Below are 13,579 nucleotides of genomic sequence, written 5' to 3' on the forward strand. Positions count from 1 at the left end.
TACCAGTTTCTCTGAAGCCTTCAGGAAAATGATCTTCAGGGTGAGGAGGAGAAGTGACCATTGCTGGGACAAGCCTTGCTGGAATGCAAAGATCCAAGAGCTCCTTCCCTTTTCCTCCTGCCCCGAGCAGGAGCAGCTCCGAGGAGCCCAACAAGAGGATGCTGAGCAGGAGACCCCAGCCCTGGAGCCCCCCAGCCTGTCCAAGGAGAATCCCCTTCCATGGCATGTCCTGAGCGCAGGGACACAGCTCTGCACCCTGACAGGACCTGTCCCCCAGCAATCCCCAGGGTGGGAAGGGGCTCTTTGTGCTCCCCCGTGGCTTCCACGCCTCCCCCACGCTCAGGGTTCGTGTTTGCTCCTCCAGAGCTCACACCCAGCCCCAACACAGCCCAGTTCCCACACAGCAACAACTCCCAGCTCTTCCCACACACAGAGGCAAAGGAGACTCCACAAACTCCACAGGCTTTGTACAAAAACCGCTTTTTTTTGCTTTTATTTCACAAAATTGGGTGGCTGCTGCAGGAATCAAACCGGCCCTATACAGAGATCAGGTGAAAAAGTGGGCACAGGGATTATTTATACAGAAACAAAACAGAGTCCAGGACCCAGGTCCTCGGCAGGATCAGCACTAGGACAGTAAAAAATAGTCTCCACCTGGATCCTGGGAACTGCTCACGCTAAAAACAACCTGAGGTTACTCTAAACTGGACTAAGGGCTGCACCAGAAATCCCACGCTCACCCCAAAGAGCCTGGAGGGGAAGGAAGCCTTGGGAAGGGGAATGGGAAGGCCCCTGTGCTGGAAGACCTGGCAAAGCCTGAAGTTTTAAATGCTGGAAGCAGCTCTGGAGGTTCCAGAGGTTTTGGGAGCCTCTCTCCAGCCCAACCTGGACAAAAGCCACCCCTGAGGTCAAGGAGCAGCGTCCAGACCCTCAGCAGGGAAACCCCAAACGCTCCTGGGCCAGGAGAGGGCAGAGAACCCGAACCAGGCAGAAAAGGATTTTTTGCAGGACTTTTCCCCGAGTTTTGGCAGCCTGGAGGTGCAGCAGCAGCTCTGGAGGGCTCCCAGATGTGCCAGATGTGCTGCAGCTGCCCTGGGGTGACAGGAGCTGTCCCAGCTGCTGCCCTGGCCGTCCAGAGGTAGTTCTGCCATTCCCATCCCAGCCATCCCAACCCAATCCCAAATTCTAGCACTTCTTCGCTACCTACTTTAATTTTTTTTTTGTTTTGTTTTGTTTTCTTCATTTTAAAAAGTACAAAGTATATGCTCCAAAAAGAGGGACTAAAAACGGGGGGTTATTCCTCAGTTGGCTACTGCACCAAACTACTCAGGGAAGGTCCAACTACCACCTCCAAAGGCAAAGGGAAGGTACAAACTGGAGCAAGAGAACTCCAACCATTGAGTGGTTTTATTCTGATTGATTCACTCCTGGTTTCACTGCCATGGATCAATATTTCCTGTAATAAGTTAGAGGCTGCAGCCACCAGGAATCCCTGCAGGCTTGGCTGCTGGGCTGTGCCTGCCCTGCCCTGCCCCAAGCTCTGGTTTGGCCTCTCCTCTGGGTGCTTTGCTCTGCCCAGAGACCCCAGAACACCCAATCCCCGGGGTGGGCACGTCCTAAAGCTCAGCTCCTGCCCTAAACCTGGATTGTTCCGCCCTTCAGGAGGAGCCCAAAGCACCAAGAGGAAGGAAACCAGCGTGGGGCTCTGCAAGGCCAGCAGGCCAAGGTGGAGGCACTCCTGGCACCCCTAGCTGCAGCCTTCCCTGGGGACACCGAGCCCTGGGGGCTGCAGGGGACACCAACGGTGCCACCAACCGTGCCCACGGCCGGGAGGGGAGGGGACGCCGCCCCGGGGACAGAAGGGAACTGAGGAATTCTCTTTTGGTCACCACTCCGCTGCTCGGGAAGCTCCTTCTCCTCCTCGGGGCTGCCTTAGGGGGCGGCTGAGGCGGGCGGGGCCCCGGCCGGGGGCGGCGTCACTCCTTCGGCGGGGGGCGGCGGCGCCGGGCCGGGGTCTGCGGGACAGCACGGGACAGTCAGGGACAGGAGGGACACAACGGGACAGGGAGGGACACAACGGGACAGTCAGGGACAGGAGGGACACAACGGGACAGGGAGGGACAGCACGGGACAGTCAGGGACAGGAGGGACACAACGGGGACAGGGAGGGACAGCACGGGACAGTCAGGGACAGGAAGGGACTCAGGGGGACACAATGGGACAGTGAGGGACAGGAGGGACACAACGGGACAGGGAGGGACAACACGGGACAGCAAGGGACAGGAGGGACACACAGGGACAGTCAGGGACAGGAGGGACACAGTGGGGACAGGGGGGACACAACGGGACAGTCAGGGACAGGAGGGACACAACGGGGACAGGGAGGGACACACCGGGACAGTCAGGGACAGGAGGGACACAACGGGACAGGGAGGGACACACCGGGACAGTCAGGGACAGTCAGGGACAGGAGGGACACAACGGGACAGGGAGGGACAGCACGGGACAGTCAGGGACAGGAGGGACACAACGGGACAGGGAGGGACAGTCAGGGACAGGAAGGACACACCGGGGATAGGAGGGACAGCACGGGACAGTGAGGGACAGGAAGGACACACCGGACAGTCAGGGACAGGAGGGCACTCAGGGGGACACAATGGGACAGTGAGGGACAGGGAAGGACACAACGGGGTGGTGGAAAAGCACTGAGGGACAGCAGGAGGGGCTGGAGGCAGAGAAGGGATGTCGCAGACATCTTTTATGAAAAATCTTTTCTTTAAGATTTTTCCTCCTGAGAAGCTGTGAGGCCTCAGGAACAAAATGTGAACATTGATTATCTGCTGCTGTGGAATGCAACAGGTGTATCTGTGATTGGTCTCATGGGGTTGTTTCTAATTAATGACCAATCACAGTCAGCTGGCTGGGACAGAGAGCCCGAGCCACAAACCTTTGTTATCATTTTTTGCTATTCTATTCTTAGCCAGCCTTCTGATGAAATCCTTTCTTCTATTCTTTTAGCATAGTTTTAATGTAATATATATATAATAAAATAATAAATCAGCCTTCTGAAGCATGGAGTCAGATCCTGGTCTCTTCCCTCATCCTGGGACCCCTGTGAACACCATCACAAAGGGACACAACACCCGTGTCTCCAGGCCATGGGACAAGCAGTCTGTCTGAGGGCAATTCCTGCAGCCAGGACCCAGGAATGGCTCCTGAAGCTCTGCTGCACCTTCAGTTTGCTTTTCCACCACCCAGCACCACATGGACTCAGTGAAAGAGCAAAAAACTCCCATATTTTTATGGACAAGATGCCGGGGATGCAGCTCAGCACTGGCAAACCCATGCCAAGCAACCTGCAGAGCTGGAATTGGCACCTCTCACCTGCCAGCTCTGTGCCAAGCCCAAATTACAGCTCTGCTCTGTTTAAAACAGATGGAACAATAGGTGTGGTACCAACAGAGGCTGCTCCTCCCTCTCAAGGATGGATGTAGGTTAAAGCAGAGCAATCCATGGATGCAGAGAGGAAGGAGGGTACAAAGGGCCAGCCTCGTGCCCAGAGAGGAGATGCTAATGGAACATGACTGACTTGTTTAGCAGGGGAGGAAAAAAGGAGAAATTAAGGGAAGGGAAGAGAGCAAACAGGAATACAACCTGACACAAGACATTCCCAGTGGTAAAGGCCCGGGGAAAAGCAGGGAAAAGGAGGGCTGGGGAGCAGAGAACAGGAGCAGTGCCCAAGCAGAAATAGCACAGAGCTCTCCTGCTGGGGCTGGGAACGCCCTGAGTCACAGCTCACAGCAGCTCCTGCTGCTCAAGCCAAAATCTAAAGGGCTTCTCCCAATTATTTTTTGGGAGAGGTGCTACAAGTGATGGCAGTTCCTGCTCGTCTGGTGAGCACCACACTGAGCATTTTGGGGTGAGGATTCCTGAGCAGCACTGAGCTGGGCCAGGCTGCAATTAATAATGGCAAATTTATTGAGGAATTCCTGATGGAGAATTCCCCAGTCATCCCTCCCTGTGCCAGCTTGTCTGCTGCCTTCTGGGCTTGGCCACACTCTCACACTCATTCAAGCAACTCCCACACCATGGCTCCTGATCCAGCTGCTTTTTTGGCTGCCATAAATCAGCTTCATTTTTGGAGGTACAGATTTTATACTGGGAATGTTCTTTACATGGTTTATCCTCTCCTTCTTCCTAATCATGAGTTCCATGCTCCGGTTCCAGGGTGCCAAGTTTTCAGTATGGAATTATTGAACTGGATCCTACTCTGACTTCCACTATTTAAAAATTATAGTTAATTCCTGACCTTCCACTTAGTCAGGAGAGGCTTTTGATCATCACCACCAAGCCTCTGTATGGTTATAAATAAAATAAGGGAAGTTATAAATAAAATAAAGAACAATGGGATGCGTTGGGATGCCCAGAGGGCTGAGGAGCACTTAAAGCTTCCAGCACATCCCTGGCAGCACTCTGGGGCTGGCAGCGTGCTCAGATCCTGATATTCCTGCAGGGAGCAGGGGCTTTGCAGGGCAGGGGAGCCCAGGATTGTCCCAGTGTGCACAGATCCCACTATCCCTGAAGCAAACAGGGGTTTGTAGGGCAGGAGAGCCCAGGATTATCCCAGCAGGCTCAGATCCCATTATTCCCACAGGGAGCAGGGGTTTGTAGGGCAGGGGAGCCCAGGATTATCCCTGGAAGGGTGCACTTACACAGACCCCACTATCCCTGAAGCAAACAGGGAGACTGTAGGGCAGGGGAGCCCAGGACCATCCCAGTGTGCACAGATCCCACTATTCCCACAGGCAGCAGGGGTTTGCAGGGCAGGGGACCCCAGGATTACCCTTTCAGGCTGCACTTACACATTCTGTTGGGGACAGCCAGGGAGTTTGCAGGGCAGGGGAGCCCAGGATTACCCATCCCTGTGTCAGTGTGCACTTACACATTCTGTTGGGGACAGCCAGGGAGTTTGCAGGGCAGGGGAACTCAGGATTATCCATCCCATCCCTGTCAGTGTGCACTTACACATTCCGTTGGGGGCAGCCAGGGGATTTGGGGAGCAGGGGAGCCCAGGACAATAAGGATTACCCTTTCAGTGTGCACTTACACATTCCATTGGGGGCAGCCAGGGGCTTTGGGGAGCAGGGGACCCCAGGATTACCCATCCCTGTGTCAGTGTGCACTTACACATTCCGTGGGGGGCGGCCAGGGGATTTGGGGACAGGGGAGCCCAGGATTACCAAGCCCTGTGTCAGTGTGCACTTACACATTCCATTGGGGGCAGCCAGGGGGTTTGGGGGGCAGGGGACCCCAGGGTTACCCACCCCTGTGTCAGTGTGCACTTACACATTCCGTTGGGGGCGGCCAGGGGGTTTGGGGAGCAGGGGAGCCCAGGATTACCCATCCCTGTGTCAGGCTGCACTTACACATTCCGTTGGGGGCAGCCAGGGGGTTTGGGGGGCAGGGGAGCCCAGGGTTACCAGGATTACCCATCCCTGTGTCAGTGTGCACTTACACATTCCGTTGGGGGCGGCCAGGGGGTTTGGGGGGCAGGGGACCCAGGTTACCAGGATTACCCTCCCTGTTCAGTGTGCACTTACACATTCCGTGGGGGCAGCCAGGGGCTTTGGGGGCAGGGGAGCCCAGGATTACCATCCCTGTGTCAGGCTGCACTTACACATTCCATTCGGGGCAGCCAGGGGTTTGGGGGACAGGGGACCCCAGGATTACCCATCCCTGTGTCAGTGTGCACTTACACATTCCATTGGGCAGCCAGGGTTTGGGGGCAGGGAGCCCAGGATTACCCACCCCTGTGTCAGTGTGCACTTACACATTCCGTTGGGGGCGGCCAGCGGCACTCTCGGCCCCAGCAGGTTCCCGGCCATCGGGGCCATGCCGGGCGGGGCGGCCCCGCCGCCGCCGTGGATGCTGGCAGGGATCATGCGGCCCGGCAGGGGCTGGCCCGGCAGCAGGGAGCCGGGCAGCTGGCCTGCAGGGAGGGACGGACACCGTGAGGGGCCGGGCAGGCACAGGCGGCAGCGCGGTGCCCCCAGCGCGGCACTGCCCGGGGGCACGGGCGGCTCCGGGGGTGCCCACAGCCCGGAACGGGATCGGTGGGAAGAGCCCGGCCATGGAGAGCCCGCCATGAGAGCCCAGCCCTGGAGATACCCCCGCCTATCCAAGGGCAATCCATCTCACCACACCCGGGAACGGATCGCAGGAGAGCCCGTCATGGAGACACCCCCGGCCTATCCAAGGGGCAATTCCCTTCTCACCACACCCCGGGGAACGGGGATCGGCAGGAGAGCCCAGCCATGAGACCAGCCTGGAGACACCCCGGCAATTCCCTTCTCACCCCCCTGCACACCCCCAGAAAACACGTTCTGACTCCCCAGCACACCCCCAGGAAATGCTGGCTCACCCCCAGCACACCCCCAGGAAACAGGGGTTCAAGCAGGAGACCCCAGCTCTGGAGACACCCCAGCCTATCCAAGGGGGAATTCTCACCTCCAGCAAACACCTTCTGACCCCCAGCAAACCCCAGGAAATACCTTCTGACACCCCAGCACACCCCAGGAAATGCCTTCTGACCCCCAGCACACCCCCAGGAAACGCTGCCTCACTCCCCCCAGCACATCTCCAGGAAATGCTGCATCATCCCCCATGAAACCCCCAGGAAATGCCTTCTGACCCCCCAGGAAACACCCTCTGACCCCCGGCACACCCCAGGCAGGGCCAGGGGCACCTGGAAGCTCTCCACAAGGGACAAGTGGGACACAGCACAGTAAAACCCACTGCAGGCAGGAAGGGCATCCCTGGAATGCAGGTACTGGGAAGCAAATGGAGTCACAAGGCACCAGAGGAAGAGCCTTGAGGGAAAGGAGCAGCCATGAAGGCTCCTCAAGGATAAATTTGGTGGGAGAACTGAAATCATGCAGTTAAAACTGGGCTGCACAGGAATCCCTACCATGATTCCCTGCTTTGCTGTGAGGCAGGATTCAAGGCTCTTCCTCACAAACCAGCTCTGTGGGAGACCTCCCTGCTCCAGGGAAGGAACAGGTTTCCCATGCTTTAAAATCTCATTTGAGGGGTGGTTTGGCACAATCCAATTCCACTTCCTTCATCACACTTGCATGGAGGGACAGGGTTTTAATGAGACGGGGATGGGAGCAGCTCCTGCCCCCTAACCCCAGGCAAAGGGGAAGCACTGAGAGCCAAAGGGGCTCCAGGAGAGCTGGAGAGGGACTTGGGACATGGGACAGGACCCAGGGAATGGCTTCTCACTGCCAGAGCAATGGGATATTGGGGAAATCATCCAGTTCCAAGCTCCCAAACACTCAGAGGCTTTGTAGCAGGAGATATTCACAGCTATGAGGGTGTCATTCACTGGCAAAATAATGCTGATCAGGGAATAAAACTATAAAAACTGGAACAATAACAATACAGCTGTGTTTGAGAGGCCCAGGAAAGGTGGGAACTGAGGAATTCCCAGCCTGGGAGCTGCCACCTGACAGGAGCCTCAATAATTTGGCCATCCCTGAACACCACAGGCCTGCGAGATCCTCTCTCACTAATGAAATTATTAATATTAAAATCCCTCTCCTGAAACACCTGAAGCTGAATCAGAATTTACTGCACACTGAGTGGCTTCAGTGAAACTCCAGCAGTGGGCAAGAACTTCAGGGAAAGGCTGCCAAACGCACAGGGACGTGAAGATTCAAAGACGTTTTATATGCACATCAACCCCAGCTGAGCTAAAACCACCACTGAACAGAAACTAAATCTACTTTATAAAGTGTCTTTTCCTCACAAATGCAAAGTGTGCCCCAGGCCAGGCCAGGCTGGACAGGGCTGGGACAGTGGGAGGTGTCCCTGCCATGGCAGGGGTGGCACTGGATGATCCTTAAGGTCTCTTCCAGCCCAAATCAACCCCAAATGTCCCAGCAACGCTCACTGGGAAGCTCCCTCCTCCCTGGGCCATGGAGTGTCCTGAGCTTTTCTCCCTGTTAAACTTTAGAGGTTTAAAACCCAATGGTTCAAGCTGAAGTTGTGTATAAGCTGAGAGGTTCCTCTGTGTGGGGCTTTGGCTGCCCATTTTTCCCCTTTCTGACACAGAATGCAACATTTTCATCCCAAAATTACCTGAGGGGGCTGGCAGAGGAACAAGCCCATCCCACCCCAGCTCCAAAACACCCAGCTGAGAGCACCCAGGCACTGACCCCACGCTGGTGGGATTAACCAGGGGAATCACTGCTGCCCCCACAGCACAGCCACAGCCCTGCTTCACAGAGATGTTTTTCTTTTTTCCAAGAGAAAGCGCTCCAAGACAGCGGCTCAAGCAGAAAATGTGCAAGTGTGACCTACATAGGGGGGAGAGCTGAGGAGCAGCAGCTGCAGGAAGAGATCCAGCCCAAAGGTTCAACACAACGAGACTGAAGTGACTGAAACCCCCTCACGCAGAGGGGCAGGGCAGGTTCCCCTTCCCCTGCAGCCAGAGCAGCTCCACAGCCCAGGGACACGGGCAGGAGCTGCCTTCAGAGGCTCTCCAAGCTATTTATCTCCATTAAAAAGCCTCTCCCTCTATTAAATCAGCACTTGAGGAGCGCTGGGCTGATAAGCAGCCAGAGGGGTTTTGTTTTGATGCATGAGGCTTGGAGCTGATCCAAATCCTCCAGCACCTCTCCCTGCCCAGCCTGTGCAGGGCAAAGCTGTGGGCACAGCCAGGGCTCGGTGCAGGATGGCCTGGGGAGGGCAGGGAGCAGCTCTGGGCTGAGCCTGGCTGCCACCCTGCCCTGCCCTGCTGAGGAGCTGCTTCCCAGCCCTGACACGGGACAGGCACAGAACAGCTCCAGGGAACGGCTGCTGGCACCCCAAGGTGTGCTCCTGCCCACGGGGAACAGGCTCCACAGGCTCTGGGAGTCTGGAATGGTTTGGGTTAAAAGGGACCCTAAAGCTGATCCCATCCCACCCCTGCCATGGGCAGGGATATTCCAACAGCAAACCCACCTTCCCTCCCCCTGCCCAGGCAAGCAGTGTGAGTAATTAACCACAACAACTCACTGAGCCTGTGTCTGGGGAAGGAGAGGCACGGTTTCCACTTCACTGGCACCCAGCATTTCTGTCCCTGTCTCTCCTTCCAGAGCCCTCCCGAGCCAGAGCCAGCCCTGCTTGGGGCACCATTCCCAGGGGCAGCAATCCCAGCCCCTCATTCCCTGGGGCACCATTCCCAGCCTCTCTGGAGGCACATAAGAGACACTGGAGCATCTCTGAGGAGCTGCTGCTGTCCCCATTCCACAGAAAGGATCCTGCCCCCAACATCCCCAGGAGAGCTCAGCCCTCAGGAGAGCAGGGGAGGGCAGTGCTGGCTGTTCCAGAGGAGCTGCTGTCCTGGGGTCACTCTGATGGACTGCTTGAGGCCAGGAATTCTGTAATGTATCAGATATTTACTGCTTCTGTTCACTACTCCAGCCCCAAAGAGCCAAACTGCAGCACAGAGCCCAAGGTGGTGTCAGTGTTCCTGTGTCACCAACCACCCTGACAGCTCCAATCCCAAATTACAGCCTGCTTGCAAGGATCAGCTCCAGCCCCTTTCACCACCCCCTGACTTGGATCTCCTCTCATCCCACTGCTCCCTGCCCCTCCCCAGCAAGCTCTGATGGAGAAATGGGAAGCACTGACAGCTGACAGGGAATATTTACCTAAAGGAAGTGAACTCAAAATCCTTTTCTGTACCCAGAAAGCCCCTGGAATCATCACCAGTCCAATAAGGAAGCAAACAGCATCTAGCAACTCAATTTAAACCCACAAATAATGAAATGCTCAGCAGCTGAAAAACCCCAAGCCCAAAATTCCTGACAAAGTCTTTTTTTTTTTTGAGTATTTCAACCACTGACAGAAAATGAGGTAAAATCTGTCAGGGAAAAGTTATCAAAGTTGCTCATCCAGCTGTGGTGGGAAGTGTATCCTGCCCTCCTCACTCCATTTCTGCCTTAGGTCAGAAATTATTTACCAGCTGAAAATCCCACCTGAAGGAAGAGTTAACAATGACAGCCACTAATTCCCAGCTATCTCTGTTCCTCCAAGGATTTCCAGAAGTTTCTCTCATTCCACACCATGGGTATCACCAGAACCAGGAGTTCTCATCCCATTGATCACCAGCCCAGAGCTTGAAGGGAAATCAATGCAGTGCCCAAACTGGTACCATGGGAAGAAAATGGGAATTTGATTTCCTATTACCATGACAAGGGGCAGCTTTTCACAGTGAAATTGGAACCCAACTTTGTTTTCCTATTCTAAAAGTTTTCATTCCAGGGCAAAGGGGAGAACAAAATAAGCTCAGGGAAAATGAATTCTATGGTCCAGCAGAGCCAGACACAGCCATGCCAAGGAGAAGTGGGTGACCCTTGGCTGGAGATGTTCTCCACATGGGTCCAGCAGAACCCTGCACTGGAGGTGTTCTCCACCACCACATCCAGACCGACACCTGAGCTAAAAACCAGACTTCTGGGAAAAGCCTCACATTTAGGTAAGAGCCTGATTTTACTGCTTCTGCCCTGAGCAGAGATTTATCCTCCTCCCTTCCCTCTCCAATGCCATCTCAGATCCTTCCCTCCCTTTGCTTCCCACCATCCCTGCAGCTCCTGCTGAGCTCAGAACCTGTCAGGAGCCAGCACTGAGCACCAAGGTGAGGTCTGCAGTGATACCTGGCAGGTATTCCCAGCCCAGCTGCTCCACGGTGCCCCTGGATCAGCCTCAGGGCTTTGGGGGGTTCTCCTCCCCATCCCTGGCAGTGCCAAGGCCAGGCTGGACAGGGCTGGGAGCACCTGGCACAGGGAAGGTGTCCCTGCCATGGCAGGGGTGGCACTGGGTGATTTTCAAGGTCCAACCCAAACCATTGCAGGACTCCATGATCTCCTCACACTCACCAAATTTTGGGATCTCCACAAAGGCTGCAGGAGACTTGGGGGCAGATCCACTGAGGGAACTCACAGGTGTGGGGTGACCAAGCTGAAGTTCACCAGTTCACCATTTCCTCTCCATGCTCCCAAGCTGGAATAGCTCTGCTGTGCAGCCAAAGGGCTTTGGCACCCCTGGGCTTTCCTAACCCCAGGAATTCCTAACAAACTTCCTCTGGAGAGCCCAAAGCAAGGAGCCTCCTGTGCTTTCTAGGCAAGACCAGCTGGGCTCTGGCTGGGGACACAGGGGGGTTTGCTCCAAACCTAGAGTGGGCCTCAAGTTCTTCCCTTTACAAGAGCATCAAAGCAGAGAAGTGTCAGAGGAGGGGAGGGCAGATCCTGGTCCTGGGGACCAGGAATGAGATGGCACCCCAGCTCTGGAACTGCTGGGAGCCAGCAGAGCTGAGCCTCAGCCAGGGGAGGTGCTGCTGCAAAGTCAATCTATTGAGCAGCTTTAATCAAACCTGGAAGGGGGATGTTGTGGCTAATGAACACACCCCATTCCCTGTCCCTGCTCTGGGAATGCAGAGCCTGGAGGGCTGTGAGGGGCTGCAGTAACACGGGGCTGTGTCAGCCAGGGGAGCTCTCAGTGAACAAATACTCTAACCAACTAACAAATGCTTTAACCTTGTCCCAGTCCCCACTGCAGTGTGGGAGGGACAGCAGTGTGTGGATGTGCCAGGGCTCCCTCCTTCCCTCTGTTCTCATTTGTTTTCCTTTCCCAGGTTATTCCTTCATGTGACAGCCCTGAGCTGTGCACACCCCACAACAGACTCAGGTGTTAAATCTGAGTCTAAAACCACACCCTGTTTTATCACACTCCCAATCTAATTCCAGCAAAAACTACACCAGCTCCCAAACAGGGATTTTTGCCCACAGTAAACCCAGGAACTCCCTGAGCCTTTTAAAAGCAGAGTGAGCCTGAGTCCCACCAGACACCAGAACTCTGTCCCTGCTGAGGGAACCCACTCTGATTACCCTGCAGATCCACTTGGATTGGATCCTTCCCTGGATTAGACATTTTCCTGCTCACCTGCAGATCCTGCTGTTTTCCTGGGCCCTTCTGCTCCCTCCCAAACCAAACACTTTTTGTCTCAAGAGGAAAACTCAAGTTCCTGCAGCTTCTTGTTGCCATGTTCTATGTGGGTTATGACACCCAAACTTTGCAGCTTCTTCAGCAGCTGCCTATGAAAACTCTTCCCAAATATTTTTAGCTAATAACTGATCAGGTTTTCTTCTGGAGCAGGTTTTAGTAAGCTCCTCCTTGGCTGTATCCAGTCCCACAGCCAGGTTCCCACATGCCAGGTGCCATTATTTGATTTTAAATTACCATTCCAATGACCTTTAGCAAGTAAAAGCTGCCAATTCACATCTCACCTGATCAGCCCAGGCTCTGGAATCAGCAGTACCCACCCCTCAGCAGGACAGGGCCCTGCCAGCAGCACAGGCTGCACTGGAGACTTCCAGGTGACCCCTCTGACCCTCCCTGGCACCAAACCACCCAGGCAGGACCCAGGAACCCCTCACAGCCAGGTCTCCTGCCAAGGAAGGTCCTTAAGGAGCTCCTGCTGCTCCTCCCAGTCCTTTCCCTGAATTTCTGCACATTTGGTGTGCCACGAACTGGAGAACTGGAGGAGTGATTGTTTTTGAAGGAGCATCTGCTCAGGTCACCCATTATAAAACAAGTCTAAGGAAATACAAATAACCTAAAAACACCTGGAAGTGCTTGGGGCAGCTTCATATTTCACTTTACTTTAGAGCCTGACTGTCCCAGGCAGGGGACTCCCAGCCCTGCTGGACAATTGCTCTGGGGCTGGTGAGTCCCTGAAGGAGAAAAGTGTTTTCCTGTGGCTGGAAGGAATTTCTGCTGCTGGTGCCCACTGCCTCCCACGCTGGCACTCCCCTAGTCCTGATCTTTGGGGTTCCCCCTCCATAAAGCAGCTCCTCCCCACATCTGGAATGGGAGCTCCATAACGAAGCTTTGCAAAGCTCATCTTTGCAGCAGCCAACTGTGTGTGACAGTGGCACCACTACAAACCAGTAACCCAGAGCAGCCACAGCCCCCTGGGCAGCCTCTCCTGGCAGCACCTCCCTGCTCCCAGCTCTTACCTGGCTGAGGTGGGTGAGGAGGTGGCATCTGGTGGTGCATCATGGGGTAGGGTGGGGGCTGCTGGTGGGGCAGCAGCCCTGGGTGTGCTGGTGCCCCCAGGGGGGTGATGCCAGGCCCGCTGGGGTGCTGCTGGTGGGGCTGCTGGGGGTTCTGGCTGTGCTGCTGCTCCATTTGCTGGCGAGCCCTCAGCTCGGCGTACTTGAGCTGCTCCATGTGGAAGTTCTGCCTCTCAGTCAGCAGCTGCTGCCTCTGCTGCTCCAGCTGTGCCAGGACAAAGGGCAGAGGTTAATAATGATCCATTTCCAGCTGTGCTGCTGCCTCTGCTGCTCCAGCTGTGCCACGACAGGACAGAGGGCAGAGCTGAGTTAGCAATGGTGCATTTCCAGCTGTGCTGCTGCCTCTGCTGCTCCAGCTGTGCCAGAAAAGGACAGAGGGCAGAGGTCAGTTAGCAATGGTGCATTTCAAACATCTCCTGTCTCTGCTGCTCCAGCTGTGCCAGGACAGAGGGCAGAGA

At 55.4% G+C, this 13,579-nt stretch overlaps 1 protein-coding gene across 2 annotated transcripts in view; it reads right to left on the reverse strand.

Moving 5' to 3' along the window:
* Positions 1-463: 463 nt before the first annotated feature.
* SMARCC1 (SWI/SNF related, matrix associated, actin dependent regulator of chromatin subfamily c member 1) overlaps positions 464-13,579 on the reverse strand; it is a 71,330-nt gene continuing 58,214 nt past the window's right edge. For both annotated transcript variants that reach the window (XM_064703720.1, XM_064703721.1), the window contains exons 26-28: positions 13,065-13,326; positions 5,831-5,989; positions 464-2,015 (exon numbers count right to left, since the gene is read on the reverse strand). In XM_064703720.1, coding sequence (XP_064559790.1) covers positions 1,933-2,015; positions 5,831-5,989; positions 13,065-13,326 — 504 coding nt within the window. In that variant the 3' untranslated portion in view covers positions 464-1,932. The remainder of the gene's footprint in view (positions 2,016-5,830; positions 5,990-13,064; positions 13,327-13,579) is intronic.

The sequence above is a fragment of the Zonotrichia leucophrys genome, chromosome 2, assembly GCF_028769735.1.
Source record: "Zonotrichia leucophrys gambelii isolate GWCS_2022_RI chromosome 2, RI_Zleu_2.0, whole genome shotgun sequence".
In the NCBI taxonomy this organism is placed as follows: Eukaryota; Metazoa; Chordata; class Aves; order Passeriformes; family Passerellidae; genus Zonotrichia; species Zonotrichia leucophrys.